This window comes from Salmo salar, chromosome 29 (assembly GCF_965601325.2).
Source record: "Salmo salar chromosome 29, fSalSal1, whole genome shotgun sequence".
Classification (NCBI taxonomy): domain Eukaryota; kingdom Metazoa; phylum Chordata; class Actinopteri; order Salmoniformes; family Salmonidae; genus Salmo; species Salmo salar.
Genome location: NC_138319.1, coordinates 27265956 through 27292500, shown reverse-complemented (window position 1 = coordinate 27292500; position 26545 = coordinate 27265956). Strand labels below are relative to the sequence as shown.

Genomic DNA, 26545 nt, shown 5'->3' with positions numbered 1-26545 from the left:
GACTTGCTGGACCTCAGTCACATACACTGTCTTGGCAACCAGGAAGGCTTTTCTAAAGCTGTTTTTTTTAATTTTTCCTAAAATCCTGCAGCTGCGATGACAAGTAATGGACAAAAACGGAAGCTGTAAAGTTTAGGAGCGCTTCATTTTTTTTAGACTTGGGAACAAAAACGGATTCTAAAAAATAAAACGACCACGTGGGATTTAACTTTTTCCTGCTTTTATTTGTAATTTTTTTATAGATTTTTGTTTTTTCCTCTGTGGAGGATGGACTAAGATGTTTTACTTTTTAATGAATGTGAGTGGCCTACAGGCTGCACCTACCGAGAGTGGTGAACACACACACACACACACACACACACAGACTGAGTACCTAATATAAAATCAGGCTTTATTTTTACTGTGTGTCTTCCTGCTGGAGACCACACCCCTTCATACCAACGCACTAAGAGACGGGACAGACCACTGGACGCTTTCAAAGGGGGTGGTTAGGGAACCCATTCCTGAAATGGACCGGTCCACCTCAGCCTCCTTGCTTGTCGGTTCCCACTCAAAAGGACAAACCACTGAGTTTTTGGGTAGAGTGCTGGGTTGGGGACTCACAGACCATTGGTCAATTCAATGCCTTGATGTGGAGGTCAAGGGTCATGCAACATTGAGGTCATGTGTTAGGTGGGCTATTGGGTCAAACTGTGGTTTCTGTTGGCACTGAGGTAGGGTTTTGTCTATAAGGGATACATTTTTTGGCCAAATTGACTTCGTAGCAGGTTTAGGATAACTTAATCAGCGGTTTAGGATAACTTAATCAGCGGTTTAGGATAACTTAATCAGCGGTTTAGGAAAAGGGTCGGGGTTAGTTAAAATGCACCAAAAATCTACTTTTTCCATCAATTTGACAAAAGCTGTATCCTATCTAGATATGATCCTGAGGAAGGGGTGTCTTCTCCCTGTTTGTTATATAGCCCAGGGTCATAAAAGCAGCAGGCTATTTTATTGCTTCATGACGGTCACTATTGTGGAAAATGTTGTGACACCAATGAACTCTGTGAGATGGGATATTTAGGACTGGCTCGTCAGTGCTGGGATGAAGCCCATGACTGGGCCAAAACTAGAGAATGGTGCCAGTTCTGCCTCAATGTGGAATGTCCTCCTTTTCTTTGCCTCTTTCTCTCCCTCTTTATCCGCTCCCCTGCTTCCTTCCCCTGAGGCGTCCCTGCCAACCTCTTCATTTGAGAATAAGTGATGCTTTTAAAAAAAAAAAAAAAGTTTTTAGCTGGTTCCCTTCATTTTGCTCAGCTGTTGTGCAGTGATGCATGATGGGACATGGAAGGGATGGTATTTTTCCCCTCAACACAAACTTTATCCTGTGGACCAATTCCAGCTGGGGTGGGGACGGAGGGGCAAGGAATGGGACAAAGTGGTTAGTAAGAAGAGCTTTTAAGATCTGTTTTTATTTGACAATTTAAAAAAAAATCATGTGAGACAAAATGTGCTCGACACACCGAGCAGCGAAAACCAGTAATTTAACCTCTGACCTTTCCCAGTGGTCACCTGGGATTTTCCCCCTGAAGTGCGCACTTATTCAATCCCTCTCATGGTTTTAAAAAGAATGGATTGGCGTGAGAGACGATGGAAACTGCTTATACCAATCCAATGATTTTAATTTCACAAGGGGTAGTGAAGGAGTTTACTCTTCAGGAAGAAAAATATAGAATTTGGGAGAGGGTGGGTAAGATTGGTGGGCAGTGGCTGATGCATTCAGAAGCAAGGGTCTATTCAGAAGGGTGAAACGTTCAAAGCGTTTTAGATATAAATGTATTGTGTGTGTATATATCATAGACTTCAAGTCACATGAGATGAGGTGTCTGTTCTATACATCACTGTTCTATGTGTAACATATTGGACGTTCCACCCCATTGAATAGACCTGTTGAATGGTTTGGAATTCTCTCAGGATGACGGACAGCTGGAGGGGCCCGATGACTGAATGTGTTTGGCCGTCATTGGTCGCCCTTTATCCAGTCAGATGGATGTGGACTGGACTATAAATGGGGGTAGGTGGAGATACTGTGGGGGAATTCATGAGGTGATAGATGGCCCTAAGCATAGATTTAGCATCGGTTTACTCTGTCCAACCTTACCTGACCTACTTGGGGATGTCAACATATCTGACCCCATGTCAGTGACTAGGGGCATCTACTCCATGAGGCGACATGGGAGTTGCCCCATAGCACAGATCTAGGATCCGTTTACTCTACACCTAGCCTATCCTGAACCATTTAGGAGTTGAAGAGTAAAACTGACTGTAGATCAGTACTTAGGGGCCACTTGATCTAAAACCTGCTCGGAGTTAGAATCATGTGCTGTTTTCGGTGAAATGATGGAGACAGAAAACGTATTTGGTGAATGTGGTGCTTAGAACCCTAAATTGAAACGGATCACATGCATCCACCCTATCACTGTCCCGCATCCACCCTATCACTGTCCCGCATCCACCCTATCACTGTCCCGCATCCACCCTATCACTGTCCCGCATCCACCCTATCACTGTCCCCAATCCACCCTATCACTGTCCCCAATCCACCCTATCACTGTCCCCAATCCACCCTATCACTGTCCCCAATCCACCCTATCACTGTCCCCAATCCACCCTATCACTGTCCCCAATCCACCCTATCACTGTCCCCAATCCACCCTATCACTGTCCCCCATCCACCCTATCACTGTCCCCAACTCCGACCCTATCACTGTCGCCAAGCCACCCTATCACTGTCCCCCATCCCCAGCAACTCCGACACACGCGCCGCTCTTCCCCCCCCCACTCCGACACACGCGCCGCTCTTCCCCCCCCCCACTCCGACACACGCGCCGCTCTTCCCCCCCCCACACTCCGACACACGCGCCGCTCTTCCCCCCCCCCCACTCCGACACACGCGCCGCTCTTCCCCCCCCCCCACTCAGACACACGCGCCGCTCTTCTCCCCCCCCCCCCCACTCCGACACACGCGCCGCTCTTCCCCCCGCCCCCCACTCCGACACACGCGCCGCTCTTCCCCCCCCCCCCACTCCGACACACGCGCCGCTCTTCCCCCCGCCCCCCACTCCGACACACGCGCCTCTCTCCCCCCCCCCCCCCACACTCCGACACACGCGCCGCTCTTCCCCCCCCCCCCACTCCGACACACGCGCCGCTCTTCCCCCCCCCCCCCCACTCCGACACACGCGCCGCTCTTCCCCCCCCCCCCACTCCGACACACGCGCCTCTCTCTCCCCCCCCACTCCGACACACGCGCCTCTCTCCCCCCCACACACGCGCCTCTCTCCCCCCCACACACTCCGACACGCGCGCCTCTCTCCCCCCCACACGCGCCCCTCTCCCCCCATTCCGACAGACGCCTCTCCTACAAACATCTACAATCACCATCTTAGCATGTTGTTTTGCCCATCTTGTGTTCATTGTCTCAATTTTTGCAATATTGTGTGTACAGCAGTATTTTAATAAAATATACCAAACACTGTGTTGTCTTAGTGTCATGCATGTGAAGACCAGAGGATTATCTTTAGTCAGTGTGGTAACGCTTCTTTACTTCAACATTTTTAAATGTGTTTTGAGTACATAGAATACATACATACTTGTGTCAGTCAGGGCAAATGGCTGTGGCTATTAAACATGTTATACAGTACTTCTCCATAGCTCTGCATCGACTGGTCTAACATTTACTGATTTAATGATCATTGACAGCAGTTGCCTTCCTTGACACAATCTCATGAGGTTAACATATTGTAAATAAATAGGTAACGCTATTTTGTAATGAATAAATTCTTCCAGCATACACGTGTAGGAACATCAGTCAGGTCACTGGAGACCACCGAGGTTCCTCTGAGCTCTATGGTCCGTACCCATATAGAGATAAGCAACTATACTAAAGAGAGTGGTACATGGACATGTATTGTTGCTGCGCGCGATAACACGATCATGGATTTAGCTGCTGTTAGTGGTGGGTGTGGCACCCTACGCAGGCCTCAGTAATTCACATACCTTCCTCCTCTCCCCTGAGGAAGCCACAGCATCAAATGGAAAAATGGACCAGAGACAGAGAAGTGGGTGTTAGAGGGAGGTAGGTAGGGAGAAAGATGGGACAGAGAAGTGGGTGTTAGAGGGAGGTAGGTAGGGAGAAAGATGGGACAGAGAAGTGGGTGTTAGAGGGAGGTAGGTAAGAGGAAGAAAGATGGGACCAGAGAAGTGGGGTGTTAGAGGGAGGTAGGTAGGGAGAAAGATGGGACAGAGAAGTGGGTGTTAGAGGGAGGTAGGTAGGGAGAAAGATGGGACAGAGAAGTGGGTGTTAGAGGGAGGTAGGTAGGGAGAAAGATGGGACAGAGAAGTGGGTGTTAGAGGGAGGTAGGTAGGGAGAAAGATGGACCAGAGACAGAGAAGTGGGTGTTAGAGGGAGGAGGTTAGGGTGACGTTTAGATGGAGTGACAGACAAGGGGATGATGGTGTGCTGGGAGGAACCAAGGCAGTTCTAGCCAGAGGGAGAAGTGTGATATGATCGTTGTCAGAGGGAGGGGTAGAGGAAGGCAGAGTTGTAGTCGGGTGGAGAGGAACAGCTCTCCTCGGAGTCACAGTCGCATGGGAGGACAGGCGGCTCGTCGTCATGGAGACCAGTGATGTCATTACACATGCAGGGCACCAGGTTCTCCCTGCACGTACTGATGGTGAAGAACCTGCCAACACACCCCTCAATCATTATCAATACAGAACACAAAATACACTCATTTGTAGTCAATGAGGGGTTGAAGGTCAGAGGTGGTGACCTTGTGAGGCTCTTGGCGCCGCTGGTCCATTTGAGGTGTTTGAGTTCCTCAGAGGGTAGAACCATCCCGCTGTCACCCTGCTCATCCTGAAACACACCAGTTCTACATGTTAGTGTGTGATACACAGCAACACACCAGTTCTACATGTTAGTGTGTGTGATACACAGCAACACACCAGTTCTACATGTTAGTGTGTGATACACAGCAACACACCAGTTCTACATGTTAGTGTGTGTGATACACAGCAACACACCAGTTCTACATGTTAGTGTGTGTGATACACAGCAACACACCAGTTCTACATGTTAGTGTGTGTGATACACAGCAACACACCAGTTCTACATGTTAGTGTGTGTGATACACAGCAACACACCAGTTCTACATGTTAGTGTGTGATACACAGCAACACACCAGTTCTACATGTTAGTGTGTGTGATACACAGCAACACACCAGTTCTACATGTTAGTGTGTGATACACAGCAACACACCAGTTCTACATGTTAGTGTGTGTGATACACAGCAACACACCAGTTCTACATGTTAGTGTGTGTGATACACAGCAACACACCAGTTCTACATGTTAGTGTGTGTGATACACAGCAACACACCAGTTCTACATGTTAGTGTGTGTGATACACAGCAACACACCAGTTCTACATGTTAGTGTGTGTGATACACAGCAACACACCAGTTCTACATGTTAGTGTGTGATACACAGCAACACACCAGTTCTACATGTTAGTGTGTGATACACAGCAACACACCAGTTCTACATGTTAGTGTGTGTGATACACAGCAACACACCAGTTCTACATGTTAGTGTGTGTGATACACAGCAACACACCAGTTCTACATGTTAGTGTGTGATACACAGCAACACACCAGTTCTACATGTTAGTGTGTGTGATACACAGCAACACACCAGTTCTACATGTTAGTGTGTGATACACAGCAACACACCAGTTCTACATGTTAGTGTGTGATACACAGCAACACACCAGTTCTACATGTTAGTGTGTGATACACAGCAACACACCAGTTCTACATGTTAGTGTGTGTGATACACAGCAACACACCAGTTCTACATGTTAGTGTGTGATACACAGCAACACACCAGTTCTACATGTTAGTGTGTGTGATACACAGCAACACACCAGTTCTACATGTTAGTGTGTGTGATACACAGCAACACACCAGTTCTACATGTTAGTGTGTGTGATACACAGCAACACACCAGTTCTACATGTTAGTGTGTGTGATACACAGCAACACACCAGTTCTACATGTTAGTGTGTGATACACAGCAACACACCAGTTCTACATGTTAGTGTGTGTGATACACAGCAACACACCAGTTCTACATGTTAGTGTGTGATACACAGCAACACACCAGTTCTACATGTTAGTGTGTGTGATACACAGCAACACATAAGTTCTACATGTTAGTGTGTGTGATACACAGCAACACACCAGTTCTACATGTTAGTGTGTGTGATACACAGCAACACACCATTTCTACATGTTAGTGTGTGTGATACACAGCAACACATCAGTTCTACATGTTAGTGTGTGTGATACACAGCAACACACCAGTTCTACATATTAGTGTGTGTGATACACAGCAACACATCAGTTCTACATGTTAGTGTGTGTGATACACAGCAACACACCAGTTCTACATGTTAGTGTGTGATACACAGCAACACACCAGTTCTACATGTTAGTGTGTGTGATACACAGCAACACACCAGTTCTACATGTTAGTGTGTGATACACAGCAACACATCAGTTCTACATGTTAGTGTGTGTGATACACAGCAACACACCAGTTCTACATGTTAGTGTGTGTGATACACAGCAACACACCATTTCTACATGTTAGTGTGTGTGATACACAGCAACACACCAGTTCTACATGTTAGTGTGTGTGATACACAGCAACACACCAGTTCTACATGTTAGTGTGTGTGATACACAGCAACACACCAGTTCTACATGTTAGTGTGTGTGATACACAGCAACACACCAGTTCTACATGTTAGTGTGTGTGATACACAGCAACACACCAGTTCTACATGTTAGTGTGTGTGATACACAGCAACACACCAGTTCTACATGTTAGTGTGTGTGATGCACAGCAACACACCAGTTCTACATGTTAGTGTGTGTGATACACAGCAACACACCAGTTCTACATGTTAGTGTGTGTGATGCACAGCAACACACCAGTTCTACATGTTAGTGTGTGTGATACACAGCAACACACCAGTTCTACATGTTAGTGTGTGTGATACACAGCAACACACCAGTTCTACATGTTAGTGTGTGTGATACACAGCAACACATCAGTTCTACATGTTAGTGTGTGTGATACACAGCAACACACCAGTTCTACATGTTAGTGTGTGTGATACACAGCAACACATCAGTTCTACATGTTAGTGTGTGTGATACACAGCAACACACCAGACACATCAGTGACAAGCAGTGTGTGGTGTGAGTAAGAATATAAATGTGAATCAGTGTGTGTCCTCACGTCCTGGCTAGGCGGGTCCTTGCTGGGCAGTTCCTCAAAGGTCCTGAGTGTCGCTGTGCTCCTGGTGTTCATGTAGCTGGAACAGAATTAAAACATTATCAGCTACAACCCATTGGACTGTACCAACTGTCATTATTCTCTGTTTATGGGGGTGTTCCTAGCCTTACCCTAGACTGATGAGTCTGTGTGGATGCAGGTCAGTCAGGGAGCTCTCTGTGGAGTCTCTCTCTTCACACAGGAACGTGCCCAGGGGAATGTAGTCCTTCCCATCCTGATCATAGACAAGGTTCAATGCATAGGAAAAAGAGAGAGAGAGAGAGAGTGTGTGTGTGTTACCTGTTGAACCCGTGCCTCCAGCAGGTCTCCCAGTGTTTCCACTAGGCTAGTGAAGGTGGGGCGGTCTGAGGGGTTAGCCTCCCAGCATGCCAGCATGGTGCTGTAACTACAGACAACACACCAGTTATACTCACACCACAGTCTCTCTTCAGTTCTCTCTCCATCAATATATTTCTCTTTCTCACATTTCTGGAGTGCTGTACTCTGGGGATCGCATGCGCGTTCCCTCCTTTAGTTGGTGGCAGAACTCCTCATCTATGTTCAGGCCTGGGTACGGAGAGGCTCCTGTGAGACAGACAGAGAACAAGCCTTGAGTGTTGTCTAGGTGATACAGTAACGGTATGTACTAGTCATAGTATGAGCCACAGAGATCCTATTAAATGTCTAGTATTCTAATTCCTAATTCTATGGGACCAGCAGTATGTGTTCTGTGTAAGTGGATATGAGGACCGACCCAGAGAGAATATCTCCCAGAGCAGAACTCCATAGGACCACACGTCACTCTGGGTCGTGAACACCTTGTCAAAGATGGACTCTGGGGACATCCACTTCAATGGCAGCCTTGCCTGTGGAGAACAAGGGGTCATGGGTCAGAATCAGCTGCCAGCAGAGAGTACAGAGTATCCTGATCCCAGACCTGTTTCAGGTGTCTCGCCAACTTGGCAGGACAGAACAACTACTGTAGATCTGAGAATAGGCTAAGTACAGTGACGTCCCCGTTATGAGGAGGAGATGATTGTGTGTGTAGACTCACGTCTCCCTTGCGGACGTAGTCGAGGTCTTTGTAGAGGTCTCTGGCCAGACCAAAGTCACAGATCTTCACCACTTTATTCTCAGACAGCAGAATGTTCCTGGCAGCCAGGTCACGGTGGATACACTGACATAGAAACACAGAGTGAACACACACACACACACACACATTCAGAATGCACAATTTGGATCTATTGATCGCATCGAGGTGCAAATGAGCCACATATTTTCAAGGTCATATACTGTATGTCTTCTCAGACAGACAGGCAGACAGACAGGCAGACAGACAGGCAGACAGACACAGGGGTATCAGACCTTGCGAGAGGCGAGGAACTCCATGCCTCGAGACACCTGGAAACTGTAGGAGATGAGATCCTCCAGGAACAGAGGAGACTTGGAGACACCTGGAGAGAGAGAGAGACAGAGAGAGGGAGAGAGAGACAGAGAGAGACAGAGAGAGAGAGAGACAGAGATAAAGGGAGAGAGAGACAGAGAAAGGGAGAGACAGAGAGAGAGGGAGAGACAGAGAGAGGGAGACAGAGACAGAGAAAGAGAGAGAGACAGAGATAAAGGGAGAGAGAGACAGAGAAAGGGAGAGAGAGACAGAGAGAGACAGAGAGAGGGAGAGAGAGAGGGAGAGACAGAGATAAAGGGAGAGAGAGACAGAGATAAAGGGAGAGAGAGACAGAGAAATGGAGTGACAGAGAGAGAGGGAGAGGGGTTATGAGGGTGAGGATGGAAAGATAAAAATCTCAACAACAACAAAAATGTGTAAATAAACCTGTTACCCCTCTCCTCTGTTCTCTCTCTCTTACCCCTCTCCTCTGTTCTCTCTCTCTTACCCCTCTCCTCTGTTCTCTCTCTCTTATCCCTCTCCTCTGTTCTCTCTCTCTTATCCCTCTCCTCTGTTCTCTCTCTCTTACCCCTCTCCTCTGTTCTCTCTCTCTTACCCCTCTCCTCTGTTCTCTCTCTCTTATCCCTCTCATCTGTTCTCTCTCTCTTATCCCTCTCCTCTGTTCTCTCTCTCTTACCCCAATCCTCTGTTCTCTCTCTCTTATCCCTCTCCTCTGTTCTCTCTCTCTTATCCCTCTCCTCTGTTCTCTCTCTCTTACCCCTCTCCTCTGTTCTCTCTCTCTTATCCCTCTCTGTTCTCTCTCTCTTACCCCTCTCCTCTGTTCTCTCTCTCTTATCCCTCTCCTCTGTTCTCTCTCTCTTATCCCTCTCTGTTCTCTCTCTCTTACCCCTCTCCTCTGTTCTCTCTCTCTTGTTCTTCTCCTCTGTTCTCTCTCTCTTATCCCTCTCCTCTGTTCTCTCTCTCTTATCCCTCTCCTTTGTTCTCTCTCTCTTGTTCTTCTCCTCTGTTCTCTCTCTCTTACCCCTCTCCTCTGTTCTCTCTCTCTTATCCCTCTCCTCTGTTCTCTCTCTCTTATCCCTCTCCTCTGTTCTCTCTCTCTTATCCCTCTCCTCTGTTCTCTCTCTCTTACCCCTCTCCTCTGTTCTCTCTCTCTTACCCCTCTCCTCTGTTCTCTCTCTCTTATCCCTCTCTGTTCTCTCTCTCTTACCCCTCTCCTCTGTTCTCTCTCTCTTATCCCTCTCCTCTGTTCTCTCTCTCTTATCCCTCTCCTCTGTTCTCTCTCTCTTACCCCTCTCCTCTGTTCTCTCTCTCTTACCCCTCTCCTCTGTTCTCTCTCTCTTATCCCTCTCCTCTGTTCTCTCTCTCTTACCCCTCTCCTCTGTTCTCTCTCTCTTATCCCTCTCCTCTGTTCTCTCTCTCTTATCCCTCTCCTCTGTTCTCTCTCTCTTACCCCTCTCCTCTGTTCTCTCTCTCTTACCCCTCTCCTCTGTTCTCTCTCTCTTATCCCTCTCTGTTCTCTCTCTCTTATCCCTCTCCTCTGTTCTCTCTCTCTTATCCCTCTCCTCTGTTCTCTCTCTCTTACCCCTCTCCTCTGTTCTCTCTCTCTTATCCCTCTCCTCTGTTCTCTCTCTCTTATCCCTCTCTGTTCTCTCTCTCTTACCCCTCTCCTCTGTTCTCTCTCTCTTATCCCTCTCCTCTGTTCTCTCTCTCTTATCCCTCTCCTCTGTTCTCTCTCTCTTACCCCTCTCCTCTGTTCTCTCTCTCTTACCCCTCTCCTCTGTTCTCTCTCTCTTATCCCTCTCTGTTCTCTCTCTCTTATCCCTCTCCTCTGTTCTCTCTCTCTTATCCCTCTCCTCTGTTCTCTCTCTCTTACCCCTCTCCTCTGTTCTCTCTCTCTTACCCCTCTCCTCTGTTCTCTCTCTCTTACCCCTCTCCTCTGTTCTCTCTCTCTTGTTCTTCTCCTCTGTTCTCTCTCTCTTACCCCTCTCCTCTGTTCTCTCTCTCTTATCCCTCTCCTCTGTTCTCTCTCTCTTATCCCTCTCTGTTCTCTCTCTCTTACCCCTCTCCTCTGTTCTCTCTCTCTTGTTCTTCTCCTCTGTTCTCTCTCTCTTACCCCTCTCCTCTGTTCTCTCTCTCTTATCCCTCTCCTCTGTTCTCTCTCTCTTATCCCTCTCTGTTCTCTCTCTCTTACCCCTCTCCTCTGTTCTCTCTCTCTTATCCCTCTCCTCTGTTCTCTCTCTCTTATCCCTCTCCTCTGTTCTCTCTCTCTTATCCCTCTCCTCTGTTCTCTCTCTCTTACCCCTCTCCTCTGTTCTCTCTCTCTTATCCCTCTCCTCTGTTCTCTCTCTCGTATCCCTCTCTGTTCTCTCTCTCTTACCCCTCTCCTCTGTTCTCTCTCTCTTACCCCTCTCCTCTGTTCTCTCTCTCTTACCCCTCTCCTCTGTTCTCTCTCTCTTATCCCTCTCCTCTGTTCTCTCTCTCTTACCCCTCTCCTCTGTTCTCTCTCTCTTACCCCTCTCCTCTGTTCTCTCTCTCTTACCCCTCTCCTCTGTTCTCTCTCTCTTACCCCTCTCCTCTGTTCTCTCTCTCTTGTTCTTCTCCTCTGTTCTCTCTCTCTTACCCCTCTCCTCTGTTCTCTCTCTCTTGTTCTTCTCCTCTGTTCTCTCTCTCTTACCCCTCTCCTCTGTTCTCTCTCTCTTACCCCTCTCCTCTGTTCTCTCTCTCTTGTTCTTCTCCTCTGTTCTCTCTCTCTTACCCCTCTCCTCTGTTCTCTCTCTCTTGTTCTTCTCCTCTGTTCTCTCTCTCTTACCCCTCTCCTCTGTTCTCTCTCTCTTACCCCTCTCCCCTGTTCTCTCTCTCTTACCCCTCTCCTCTGTTCTCTCTCTCTTACCCCTCTCCTCTGTTCTCTCTCTCTTGTTCTTCTCCTCTGTTCTCTCTCTCTTACCACTCTCTGTTCTCTCTCTCTTACCCCTCTCCTCTGTTCTCTCTCTCTTACCCCTCTCCTCTGTTCTCTCTCTCTTACCCCTCTCCTCTGTTCTCTCTCTCTTACCCCTCTCCTCTGTTCTCTCTCTCTTACCCCTCTCCTCTGTTCTCTCTCTCTTACCCCTCTCCTCTGTGCTCTCTCTCTCCTCGAAACACCTCTTCTTCCCATCCTGTCACAGGGAGAGAAAATGAGTTGTGGTTAATGTGGTCAGGTAGTGCTACTGGTCAATATGGATATACTGTATTTATTATATTTAGTGTGTGGACTTACAGTGTGTTTGTTTCTAGTTTACACCACTACACATAAACTATACGACACAAAACACTGCATTACAACTACAACTCAACTATGAGTGTTAACACGAATCACACAGGACTAAATACTCAGAACTACAGATTCTGACAATAAGGAAGAAGTCCCTCTCTCTTATTACAGATAACAGAACATCAATTGATTGCAGAAGTGAGTTGGTGATGTGTTTGATTGCTTGAGGCTCATTCTGTGTATCCGTCAGAGGAAATAAGACTTGAATGTGAGATAAGTATCTTAACGTCTGTAAGTGTGACAATAAGACATTCATGACGCTCATCTCAGCATAAAGATATAGACAGGATGTCAATGGGAACTTGACCTCATTGAGGTCTGTAAGTTAAGGCTTTGTCTGTCTGTCTGTCTGTCTGTCTGTCTGTCTGTCTGTCTGTCTGTCTGTCTGTCTGTCTGTCTGTCTGTCTGTCTGTCTGTCTGTCTGTCTGTCTGTCTGTCTGTCTGTCTGTCTGTCTGTCTGTCTGTCTGTCTGTCTGTCTGTCTGTCTGTCTGTCTGCCTGCCTGCCTGCCTGCCTGCCTGCCTGCCTGCCTGCCTGCCTGCCTGTCTGTCTGTCTGGACAGAGGGAGAACTCACCTTGTCGAACAGGAAAACGTCTCTCTTGCTCTTCAGGTAGGTGGATAGGTTTCCATACCTACAGTACTCCACTATCACCATGAGAGGCCCTGCCTTGGTGCAGGCTCCCAGCAGGTTGACCACATTCAGGTGGTGACCGATGTGGTTCAGGATCTTCAGTTCTGTCATCAGAGCCTTGTGGTCACTGGGAGTAGCCCCCTCTGGTGGACAACATACAGCACAGCACATTATAAATACATCACGCTATAAATACGGCACATTATTAATACAGCACATTATAAATTCAGTAAATTATAAATACAGTACATTATAAATACAGCACAGTATAAATACATCACTTTATAAATGCAGTACATTATAAATATATCACATTATAGATACAACACATAAATACATCACATTATAAATACAGCACATTATAAATACAGTAAATTATAAATACAGTACACTATAAATACAGCACATTATAAATCCATCACTTTATAAATACAGCACATTATAAATACAGTACATTATTATTTTTTTTATTTTATTTTATTTCACCTTTATTTAACCAGGTAGGCAAGTTGAGAACAAGTTCTCATTTACAATTGCGACCTGGCCAAGATAAAGCAAAGCAGTTCGACAACATACAAAAACACAGAGTTACACATGGAGTAAAACAACATACAATCAATGATGCAGTAGAAGAAAAAAAAATAAAAAATAAGACTATATACAATGTGAGCAAATGATGTGAGATAAGGGAGGTAAAGGCAAAAAAATGCCATGGTGGCAAAGTAAATAAAGTATAGCAAGAAAAACACTGGAATGGTAGATTTGTAGTTTGAAGAAAGTTCAGAGATAAAATATAAATAATATGGTGCAAAGGAGCAAAATAAATAAAATAAATAAATACAGTAGGGGAAGAGGTAGTAGTTTGGGTTAAATTATAGATGGGCTATGTACAGGTGCAGTGATCTGTGAGCTGCTCTGACAGCTGGTGCTTAAAGCTAGTGAGGGAGATAAGTGTTTCCAGTTTCAGAGATTTTTGTAGTTCGTTCCAGTCATTGGCAGCAGAGAACTGGAAGGAGAGACGACCAAAGGAGGAGTTGGCTTTAGGGGTGACCAGAGAGATATACCTGCTGGAGCGCGTGCTACAGGTGGGTGCTGCTATGGTGACCAGTGAGCGGAGATAAGGGGGGACTTTACCTAGCAGGGTCTTGTAGATGACCTGGAGCCAATGTGTTTGGCGACGATTATGAAGCGAAGGCCAGCCAACGAGAGCGTACAGGTCGCAGTGATGGGTAGTATATGGGGCTTTGGTGACAAAACGGATGGCACTGTGATAGACTGCATCCAGCTTGTTGAGTAGGGTATTGGAAGCTATTTTGTAAATGACATCGCCGAAGTCGAGGATTGGTAGGATGGTCAGTTTTACGAGGGTATGTTTGGCAGCATGAGTGAAGGATGCTTTGTTGCGAAATAGGAAGCCAATTCGAGATTTCACTTTGGATTGGAGATGATTGATGTGAGTCTGGAAGGAGAGTTTACAGTCTAACCAGACACCTAGGTATTTGTAGTTGTCCACAAATTCTAAGTTAGAACCGTCCAGAGAAGTGATGCTGGACAGGCGGGCAGGTGCAGGCAGCGATCGGTTGAAGAGCATGCATTTAGTTTTACTTGTGTTTAGAAGCTGTTGGAGACCACGGAAGGAGAGTTGAATGGCATTGAAGCTCGTCTGGAGGGTTGTTAACACAGTGTCCAAAGAAGGGCCAGAAGTGTACAGAATGGTGTCGTCTGCGTAGAGGTGGATCAGAGATTCACCAGCAGCAAGAGCGACATCATTTATGTATACAGAGAAAAGAGTTGGCCCAAGAATTGAACCCTGTGGTACCCCCATAGAGACTGCCAGAGGTCCAGACAGTAGGCCCTCCAATTTGACACACTGAACTCTGTCAGAGATTTAGTTGGTGAACCAGGCGACGCAATCGTTTGAGAAACCAAGGCTACTGAGTCTGCCGATGAGGATGTGGTGATTAACAGAGTCAAAAGCTTTGTTAAGCTTTATTAATACAGCACATTATAAATACATCACATTATCAATACATCACATCACACTATAAATACAGCACATTATAATTACAGCAGATTATAAATACAGCACATTATAAATACATCACATTATCAATACATCACACTATAAATACAGAATATTATTAATACAGCACATTATAAATACATCACTTTATAAATACATCACATTATAAATACAGTACATTATAAATACATCACATTATCAATACATCACATCACACTATAAATACAGCACATTATTAATACAGCACATTATAAATACATCACTTTATAAAAACAACATTATAAATACAGTACATTATAAACACATCACATTATAAATACAGCACATTCAAAATACATGACATTATAAATACATGACATTATCAATACATCCCATTATATATACATCACGTTATAAATACAGTAAATTATAAATACATCACATTATCAATACATCCCATTATATATACATCACGTTATAAATACAGTAAATTATAAATACATCACACTATAAATACAGCACATTATTAATACAGTACATTATAAATGCACCACATTATAAATACATCACTTTATAAATACAGCACATTATAAATACATCACTCTATAATTACAGCACATTATAAATTCAGTAAATTATAAATACAGTACATTATAAATACAGCACAGTATAAATACATCACTTTATAAATGCAGTACATTATAAATATATCACATTATAGATACAACACATAAATACATCACATTATAAATACAGCACATTATAAATACAGTAAATTATAAATACAGTACACTATAAATACAGCACATTATAAATCCATCACTTTATAAATACAGCACATTATAAATACAGTGCATTATAAATACAGTACATTATAAATACATCACATTATCAATACATCACACTATAAATACAGAATATTATTAATACAGCACATTATAAATACATCACTTTATAAATACATCACATTATAAATACAGTACATTATAAATACATCACATTATAAATACAGTACATTATAAATACATCACATTATCAATACATCACATCACACTATAAATACAGCACATTATTAATACAGCACATTATAAATACATCACTTAATAAAAACAACATTATAAATACAGTACATTATAAATACATCACATTATAAATACAGCACATTCAAAATACATGACATTATAAATACATCACATTATCAATACATCCCATTATATATACATCATGTTATAAATACAGTAAATTATAAATACATCACACTATAAATACAGCACATTATTAATACAGTACATTATAAATGCACCACATTATAAATACATCACTCTATAATTACAGCACATTATTAATACAGCACATTATAAATACAGCACATTATTAATACAGTACAGTATTAATACAGCATATTATAAATACAGCACATTATAAATACAGCACATTATTAATACAGTACATTATTAATACAGCACATTATAAATACAGCACATTATAAATACATCACTCTATAATTACAGCACATTATTAATACAGCACATTATAAATACAGCACATTATTAATACAGTACAGTATTAATATAGCACATTATAAATACAGCACATTATAAATACAGCACATTATAAATACATCACATTATAAATACGGTACATTATAAATACAGCACATTATAAATACAGCACATTATAAATACATCACATTATAAATACAGCACATTATTAATATGGTACATTATAAATACAGCACATTATTAATACAGTATATTATAAATACAGCACATTATAAATACAGCACATTAAAAATACATCACTTTATAAATACAACACATTATAAATACAGCACATTATAAATACATCACTTTATAAATACAGCACATTATAAATACAGCACATTATAAATACATCACTCTATAAATACAGCACATTATTAATACGGTACATTATAAATACAGCACATTATAAATACATCACTTTATAAATACAGCACATTATAAATACATCACTTTATAAATACAGCACATTATAAATACAGTACATTATTAATACGGTACATTATAAATACAGCACATTATAAATACATCACTTTATAAATACAACATATTATAAATACATCACTTTATAAATACAGCACATTATTAATACAGTACATTATTAATACAGCACATTATAAATACAGCACATTATAAATACATCACTCTATAATTACAGCACATTATTAATACAGCACATTATAAATACAGCACATTATTAATACAGTACAGTATTAATACAGCACATTATAAATACAGCACATTATAAATACATCACTCTATAAATACAGCACATTATTAATACAGCACATTATAAATACAGTACAGTATTAATACAGTACAGTATTAATACAGCACATTATAAATACAGCACATTATTAATACAGTACATTATAAATACAGTACATTATAAATACAGCACATTATAAATACAGCACATTATAAATACAGCACATTATAAATACAGCACATTATTAATACAGTACATTATTAATACAGTACATTATAAATTCAGTACATTATAAATACAGTACATTATAAATTCAGTACATTATAAATACAGTACATTATAAATACAGTACATTATTAATACAGTACATTATAAATTCAGTACATTATTAATACAGTACATCATAAATTCAGTACATTATAAATATAGTACATTATAAATACAGTACATTATTAATACAGTACATTATAAATACAGCACATTATTAATACAGCACATTATGCTGGTAGAGTCATGTTCTATTCTATTCTGAATGGTCATCATTTGTCACGTTGTTAGATAGCATGACTCAGATATAGTGAACATAATGAAGCAGGTACCCTTGAGCATCTTGACAGCCACAGTCCTGCAGCCTGTAGAGTTGTCGATGCCAAAGGCAGACGCCTGCATGACTTTCCCAAAGGCCCCACGGCCCAGAGGTTTCTCTGGAAGGACACAGAGAGATAATTCAAACACAATCTTATTTGTTTCTCAAATGGTGGGGTTGAAACCCAAAGGTGGGTTGTGGTTTAACACTGGGTGGTGGCAGTCTGTCAGAGTCAAGGTTTCTAAAGGCTTCAGGTGGGAACCACCTACAGTGAGGGAAACAAGAATTTGATCCCCTGCTGATTTTGTACGTTTGCCCACTGACAAAGAAACGATCAGTCTATAATTTTAATGGTAGGTTTATTTGGACAGTGAGAGACAGAATAACAACAAAAAAATCCAGAAAAACACATGTAAAAAATGTTATAAAATGATTTGCATTTTAATGAGGGAAATAAGTATTTGACCCCTCTACAAAACATGACTTAGTACTTGGTGGCAAAACCCTTGTTGGCAATCACAGAGGTCAGACGTTTCTTGTAGTTCGAACCTTCAGCTCCCTCCACAGATTTTCTATGGGATTAAGGTCTGGAGACTGGCTAGGCCACTCCAGGACCTTAATGTGCTTCTTCTTGAGCCACTCCTTTGTTGCCTTGGCCGTGTGTTTTGGATCATTGTCATGCTGGAATACCCATCCACGACCCATTTTCAATGCCCTGGCTGAGGGAAGGAGGTTCTCAACCAAGATTTGACGGTACATGGCCCCGTCCATCGTCCCTTTAATGCGGTGAAGTTGTCCTGTCCCCTTAGCAGAAAAACACCCCCAAAGCATAATGTTTCCACCTCCATGTTTGACGGTGGGAATGGTGTTCTTGGGGTCTTAGGCAGCATTCCTCCTTCTCCAAACATGGCGAGTTGAGTTGATGCCAAAGAGCTCCATTTTGGTCTCATCTGACCACAACACTTTCACCTAGTTGTCCTCTGAATCATTTAGATGTTCATTGGCAAACTTCAGACGGGCATGTATATGTGCTTTCTTGAGCAGGGGGACCTTGCGGGCGCTGCAGGATTTCAGTCCTTCACGGCGTAGTGTGTTACCAATTGTTTTCTTGGTGACTATGTGTAACCGATGTGAAATGGCTAGCTAGTTAGCGGTGGTGCGTGCTAATAGCGTTTCAATCGGGTGACTTCACTCGCTCTGAGACCTGAAGTAGTTGTTCCCCGTGGATTTTGTGGCGCGATGGGTAATGATGCTTTGTGGGGTGTCAGTTGTTGATGTGTGCAGAGGGTCCCTGGTTGAAGCCCAGGTTGGGGCGAGGAGTGGGACGGAAGCAATACTGTTACATATGGTCCCAGGTGCCTTGAGATCATTGACAAGATCCTCCAGTGTAGTTCTGGGCTGATTCCTCACCGTTCTCATGATCATTGCAACTCCACGAGGTGAGATCTTGCATGGAGCCCCAGGCCGAGGGAGATTGACAGTTATTTTGTGTTTCTTCCATTTGCGAATAATCGCACCAACTGTTGTCACCTTCTCACCAAGCTGCTTGGCGATGGTCTTGTAGCTCATTCCAGCCTTTGTAGGTCTACAATCTTGTCCCTGACATCCTTGGAGAGCTCTTTGGTCTTGGCCATGGTGGAGAGTTTGGAATCTGATTGATTGCTTCTGTGGACAGGTGTCTTTTATACAGGTAACAAACTGAGATTAGGAGCACTCCCTTTAAGAGTGTGCTCCTAATCTCAGCTCGTTACCTGTATAAAAGACACCTGGGAGCCAAAAATCTTTCTGATTGAGAGGGGGTCAAATACATATTTCCCTCATTAAAATGCAAATCAATTTATAACATTTTTGACATGCGTTTTTCTGGATTTTTTTGTTGTTATTCTGTCTCTCACTGTTCCAATAAACCTACCATTAAAATTATAGACTGATCATTTCTTTGTCAGTGGGCAAACGTACAAAATCAGCAGGGGATCAATTACTTTTTTCCCTCACTGTAGATATCCCAGCTGACCGTTTATAAAACTTGAGAAATTAAAATGACATTTACTGTATATCCAACAAGCCCTGATGAGTCAAACTCAGCTCCCACCCTAGCCAGACCTGATTAGTTACAGTAAACTCAGCTCCCATCCTAGCCAGACCTGATTAGTTACAGTAAACTCAGCTCCCATCCTAGCCAGACCTGATTAGTTACAGTAAACTCAGCTCCCATCCTAGCCAGACCTGATTAGTTACAGTAAACTCAGCTCCCACCCTAGCCAGACCTGATTAGTTACAGTAAACTCAGCTCCCACCCTAGCCAGACCTGATTAGTTACAGTAAACTCAGCTCCCACCCTAGCCAGACCTGATTAGTTACAGTAAACTCAGCTCCCACCCTAGCCAGACCTGATTAGTTACAGTAAACTCAGCTCCCATCCTAGCCAGACCTGATTAGTTACAGTAAACTCAGCTCCCACCCTAGCCAGACCTGATTAGTTACAGTAAACACAGCTCCCACCCTAGCCAGACCTGATTAGTTACAGTAAACTCAGCTCCCACCCTAGCCAGACCTGATTAGTTACAGTAAACACAGCTCCCACCCTAGCCAGACCTGATTAGTTACAGTAAACACAGCTCCCACCCTAGCCAGACCTGATTAGTTACAGTAAACACAGCTCCCACCCTTGACAGACATGATTAGTTACAGTAAACACAGCTCCCACCCTAGCCAGACCTGATTAGTTACAGTAAACACAGCTCCCACCCTTGACAGACATGATTAGCACAACACAGATAATGCTGATTACATGGGGCACTCCCAGTCATCTCTGATGCAGATAAGATTGTTATGAGAAAGTGATCATACCTATCACTAATCTTAATCATCTCCTCTCTCCCAACTTTATACTTGGTCTGTAACCAATCACTACACAGTGTACCAGGTTGGTAACAAATTATGTAAAGTTATACCCAGTTTGAGGCGGTCTCTGGGGAACTCCCATTGGCCTGGGTCGTACTGTAGCCTATCACACTGCTCCTCCAGAGGCCCCTCCCCTGGGTCCAGGATGATTGAAAGGTACTCAGCCTTGGCACTCGAAGAGTTTGGCTGAGAGTAATGGATTTATATGAAATGATCAAAAATAGGACAGATAGTTACACAATTTTATACACTCATGTCTGCTCCATTTGTGTCTCACCTTTTTGAGTTTACGTATGAAGAGAGTGAGAAGCAGCCAGAGGAGAGTGGCCACCAGACAGGTACAGGTGAGAGTAGGGATCTCCAGAGACAGGCCACCTGATGAGTCTACACACAGAGAGAGAGAGAGAGAGAGGACTACAATCTGAAGTCAAATGTTTACTGATGATCTGGTGCTTCTGTCCATAACCAAGGAGGGCCGACAGCAGCACCTAGATCTTCTGCAAAGATTCTGTCAGATCTGGGCCCAGACATTAAATCTCAGTAAGACAAAAATAACGGTGTTCCAAAAAAGGTACCGTTGCCAGGACCACAAATCCATATTCCATCTACACACCGTTGCCCTAGAGCACACAAAAAAACTATACATACCTCGGGCCTAAACATCAGCGCCACAGGTAATTACCACAAGGCTGTGAACGATCTGAGAGACAAGGCAAGAAGGGCCTTCTACGCCATCAAAAGGAACATAAAATTCAACATACCAATTAGGATCTGGCTAAAAATACTTGAATCAATTATAGAACCAATTGCCCTTTATGGTTGTGAGGTCTGGGGTCCGCTCACCAACCAAGAATTCACAAAATGGGACAAACACCAAATTGAGACTGCATGCAGAATTCTGCAAAAACATCCTCTGTGTACAACGTAAGGGAGAGAGAAGAGAGGATGATTGAAATTAATCTGAGGATTTACACATGTTTTAAACTATAGAAATAGAAGCACAGAGATGAACAAGGCCCTCTCAGGAATACTTATTCTCTCCTCCCTCACTTCAAGTAAAATCACTTATCTGACATTTATTTCACTCATGCGCTGCAGTTCTCCACCTTCCCACATGAGGGTGCTGTTCTCTCACTGTCCCTCCGTCCCTCCCTGTCTGTCCCAGCCTCTGATCAGGGTGGAAACGGCCCAACAGGCTCAAACACAAACAGCCATCTTCCTCATTCATCTTGGTGTTTTTCTGAAGATATAGAAATAGCCTCAGTTTACGGGGCAGCAGAGTGGGGCTTCCGAAGGAAATCAAAAAGGGAGACAGCTTCCTTCCTGACTTATTAGAACACAACAACACTCAGCCACTCCTCTCCATGGTCAGGCTAGGGAGCTTCCGCTAGCTGCTACTCAGTGAGTGGGCCCTCCAAACAGGGGTGACTGACACTGTAGACCAGCCTCTACTGAAAAGGACTGGGTCATGCACCAAAGACTCTCTAAAGAAGGGAAAATCAATCAAGACGTATAAGGATAGCAGCACTATCTAAAGCAGTGTCTCGTTTTGTCTTTACAACTGACCCTATTAGCTGAGGCTTTACTCTTCACCCTTGTTATAATAGATCATGATTAGATTACTGTTAGATGTATAAGGTTGATCATCTAATTGGTTGTCATTCGTACCCTTTAACACTCACATCCCGGCTATCACAAGAGTGTTTATCCACAGGCACCAACATGACCAAATATGGAAGAAACCCATCTTGGATGGTTATAGAACGAGAGAGGAGAGAGAGTTGAGTGTATTCTACAGTTACTATTGGTCAATGGATCCTTACTGTGAACCCAGATGTAGGCGGAGCTCTCAGCAGAGCCTCTCTCATTGGTTGCCTGGCAGGTGTACAGACCCTGGTCCTCCACTGTGATTCGGTCAATGTGGAGGTTCTCGCCTCCTTGTGCTATGACGATACCTACACATGAGAAACAGAACATGTCACAGTCATTTCCCAACACCAACTTCAGGAGTCATTCTCAACAGTTTGAAGAGGATTCCTCTCTCATCTTCCTGTCTTTATTCTGATTTATTCAGATCAGTGCAGGTGAAGTAAAAAAGAGGAGGAGAGGAAGTCATTTTAGACTATTGACACTCCAAGTCACCAAGCAACTCAACTTTCACTGTTGTAATATTCCCATATATATTGAACAAAAATATAAACGCAACACGTAAAGTGTTGTTCCCATGTTTCAAGAGCTGAAATTAAAGATCTCAGAAATGTTCCATAGGCACAACAAGCTTATTTCTCTCACATTTTGGGCACAAATTTATTTACATCCTTGTTAGTGAGCGTTTCTCCTTTGCCAAGATAATCCATTCACCTGACAGGTGTGGCATATCAAGAAGCTGATTAAACAAGATGATCATTACACAGGTGCACGTGGTTCTCGGGACAATAAAAAGTCACTCTAAAACGTGCAGTTTTGTCACACAACACGATGTCACAGATGTCTCAAGTTTTGAGAGAGTGTGCAATTGGTATGCTGACTGCAAGAATGTTCACCAGAGCTGTTGCCAGAGAATTGAATGTTCATTTCTCTACCATAAGCCACTTCCAATGTTGTTTTAGAGAATTTGGCAGTATGTCCATTTGGCAGTATGCCCAGGACCTCTTCACCTGCAGGATTGTCTGGGACCAGCCACCCGGACAGCTGAGGAGTACTTCTGTCTGTAGTAAAGCCCTTTTGTGGAGATAAACTCATTCTGATTGGCTGGACATGGCTCCCAAGTGGTTGGGCCTATGCCCTCCCAGGCCCACCAATGGCTGCGCCTCTGCCCTGTCGTGTGAAATCTATAGATTAGGGCCTAATGAATTTATTTCAATTGACTGATTTCCTTATGAACTGTAATCTCAGCAAAATCATTGAAATTGTTGCATATTGCGTGTCTATTTTTGTTCAGTATAGTTGAGAAGGGATATAAGATCACTGTGCCTCCCACCTGATCCCTGAAGCAGTGTGTGTTGGTCCTTGTACCATGTGATGAATGGGCGTGGCACTCCGTGGGCGCGGCAGATGAGTGTCACTGAGCTGCTGATGTTCACGCTACAGTCAGACAGATTCTGTAACAGCACCGGAGCCTCCAGTACTGTGGAAAACACACACCATGAGTGTGTGTGTGATTAGGAGCGCATGTGTGAGAGAGAGAAGTGTGTGTGTGTTGTTAATAACCAAATGGCCAAGGTCCACATGAACAGAGGTCCTCACTGCATCACAAAATATTGAGTTACTTCAATGTCAAGTGAATAAATTCCAACAGAACAGATGAGTCATAAGTCATACAGTAGGTCCATGAATAGTCATACAGTAGGTCCATGAATAGTCATACAGTAGGCCCATGAATAGTCATACAGTAGGTCCATGAATAGTCATACAGTAGGTCCATGAATAGTCATACAGTAGGCCCATGAATAGTCATACAGTAGGTCCATGAATAGTCATGCAGTAGGTCCATGAATAGTCATACAGTAGATCCATGAATAGTCATACAATAGGCCCATGAATAGTCATACAGTAGGTCCATGAATAGTCATACAGTAGGTCCATGAATAGTCATACAGTAGGTCCATGAATAGTCATACAGTAGGCCCATGAATAGTCATACAGTAGGTCCATGAATAGTCATACAGTAGGTCCATGAATAGTCATACAGTAGGTCCATGAATAGTCATGCAGTAGAGCCATGAATAGTCATGCAGTAGGTCCATGAATAGTCATACAGTAGATCCATGAATAGTCATACAGTAGGTCCATGAATAGTCATGCAGTAGGTCCATGAATAGTCATGCAGTAGGTCCATGAATAGTCATACAGTAGATCCATGAATAGTCATACAGTAGGTCCATGAATAGTCATACAGTAGATCCATGAATAGTCATACAGTAGGCCCATGAATAGTCATACAGTAGGTCCATGAATAGTCATACAGTAGTCCATGAATAGTCATACAGTAGATCCATGAATAGTCATACAATAGGCCCATGAATAGTCATACAGTAGGCCCATGAATAGTCATACAGTAGGTCCATGAATAGTCATACAGTAGTCCATGAATAGTCATACAGTAGGCCCATGAATAGTCATACAGTAGGTCCATGAATAGTCATACAGTAGGTCCATGAATAGTCATACAGTAGGTCCATGAATAGTCATACAGTAGGCCCATGAATAGTCATACAGTAGGTCCATGAATAGTCATACAGTAGTCCATGAATAGTCATACAGTAGATCCATGAATAGTCATACAATAGGCCCATGAATAGTCATACAGTAGGCCCATGAATAGTCATACAGTAGGTCCATGAATAGTCATACAGTAGTCCATGAATAGTCATACAGTAGGCCCATGAATAGTCATACAGTAGGTCCATGAATAGTCATACAGTAGGTCCATGAATAGTCATACAGTAGGTCCATGAATAGTCATACAGTAGATCCATGAATAGTCATACAGTAGGCCCATGAATAGTCATACAGTAGGTCCATGAATAGTCATACAGTAGGTCCATGAATAGTCATGCAGTAGATCCATGAATAGTCATACAATAGGCCCATGAATAGTCATACAGTAGGTCCATGAATAGTCATAAAGTAGGTCCATGAATAGTCATACAGTAGGTCCATGAATAGTCATACAGTAGGCCCATGAATAGTCATACAGTAGGTCCATGAATAGTCATACAGTAGGTCCATGAATAGTCATACAGTAGTCCATGAATAGTCATACAGTAGGTCCATGAATAGTCATACAGTAGGTCCATGAATAGTCATACAGTAGGTCCATGAATAGTCATGCAGTAGGTCCATGAATAGTCATACAGTAGATCCATGAATAGTCATACAGTAGGTCCATGAATAGTCATACAATAGGTCCATGAATAGTCATACAGTAGATCCATGAATAGTCATACAATAGGCCCATGAATAGTCATACAGTAGGTCCATGAATAGTCATACAGTAGGTCCATGAATAGTCATACAGTAGGTCCATGAATAGTCATACAGTAGGTCCATGAATAGTCATACAGTAGGTCCATGAATAGTCATACAGTAGGCCCATGAATAGTTATACAGTAGGTCCATGAATAGTCATACAGTAGATCCATGAATAGTCATACAGTAGGCCCATGAATAGTCATACAATAGGCCCATGAATAGTCATACAGTAGGCCCATGAATAGTCATACAGTAGGTCCATGAATAGTCATACAGTAGTCCATGAATAGTCATACAGTAGGCCCATGAATAGTCATACAGTAGGTCCATGAATAGTCATACAGTAGGTCCATGAATAGTCATACAGTAGGTCCATGAATAGTCATACAGTAGGTCCATGAATAGTCATACAGTAGATCCATGAATAGTCATACAGTAGGTCCATGAATAGTCATACAGTAGGTCCATGAATAGTCATACAGTAGGTCCATGAATAGAATTAGTGTCATTTTTCCTTTTCTTTCTCTACAAATGGAACGCAGGGATATTTGACATCCGTCCCTGGACCCCTGCCACGCTCTGACCACAATATGTGTGTTAGTGACACATTTCTGTGTGCGTGTATGTGTGTTTGTTTCAGCTGACCTGGGTTCCTCTTGGATTTGTAACCTTAAAACCACTCAATTTGAAACATTACTCACCACCTAGACTACAAAGACTACAATTGGATGACCCCCCTCCCTCTCTGTCTCTCTCTAGTTAAAAGCCCATGGGGGTCTTTGAGAGGAAGTCTATGCGTCGAGGTATGGTGAGCAGCAGCAGTAAAATAAATGAATAAAAGGGACTTAAGTAATGTGGGACTGATTGTTGTTTCCCATATCTTCCTCCAGGACAACAATTGATGATTGTCTGTGAGTCCGTGGTTTGACAGTGTCTGATTGGCTGATTGTTCCTCTGGCCCTGTGAAGGGGCCTGTAAATGTGGCATTGTGGGAAGTGCCATTGTGTCCTCTTCCTCCTGATGAGGGAGCATTCCCACGTGAAAGAAAGAGGTGCAGGGAGAGAGAGAGCAGGGGAGCAGACTGGGGCAGGGAGAAAGA

At 43.2% G+C, this 26545-nt stretch overlaps 2 protein-coding genes across 4 annotated transcripts in view; one reads left to right on the top strand and one right to left on the bottom strand.

The window, feature by feature from the left end:
- The window catches only part of LOC106590454 (PAN2-PAN3 deadenylation complex subunit pan3), a 25536-nt gene extending 22581 nt beyond the window's left edge, over positions 1-2955 (top strand). For 2 of the 3 annotated variants that reach the window (XM_045710714.2, XM_045710712.2), the window contains exon 18: positions 1-2954. This exon is cut by the window's left edge and continues 264 nt beyond it. The gene's annotated coding sequence lies outside the window, so the exon portion shown is untranslated. The other variant, XM_045710713.2, reaches the window with a different exon arrangement.
- A 1295-nt stretch (positions 2956-4250) lies between these two features.
- LOC106591469 (vascular endothelial growth factor receptor 1) overlaps positions 4251-26545 on the bottom strand; it is a 94550-nt gene continuing 72255 nt past the window's right edge. Inside the window, exons 14-29 of the mRNA XM_045710816.2 lie at positions 23453-23599; positions 22296-22427; positions 20750-20856; positions 20523-20658; positions 17582-17686; positions 12674-12873; positions 11896-11944; positions 8753-8841; positions 8442-8564; positions 8142-8253; positions 7873-7972; positions 7688-7793; positions 7519-7622; positions 7352-7427; positions 4815-4900; positions 4251-4724 (exon numbers count right to left, since the gene is read on the bottom strand). Coding sequence (XP_045566772.1) covers positions 4556-4724; positions 4815-4900; positions 7352-7427; positions 7519-7622; positions 7688-7793; positions 7873-7972; positions 8142-8253; positions 8442-8564; positions 8753-8841; positions 11896-11944; positions 12674-12873; positions 17582-17686; positions 20523-20658; positions 20750-20856; positions 22296-22427; positions 23453-23599 — 1841 coding nt within the window. The 3' untranslated portion in view covers positions 4251-4555. The remainder of the gene's footprint in view (positions 4725-4814; positions 4901-7351; positions 7428-7518; positions 7623-7687; positions 7794-7872; positions 7973-8141; positions 8254-8441; positions 8565-8752; positions 8842-11895; positions 11945-12673; positions 12874-17581; positions 17687-20522; positions 20659-20749; positions 20857-22295; positions 22428-23452; positions 23600-26545) is intronic.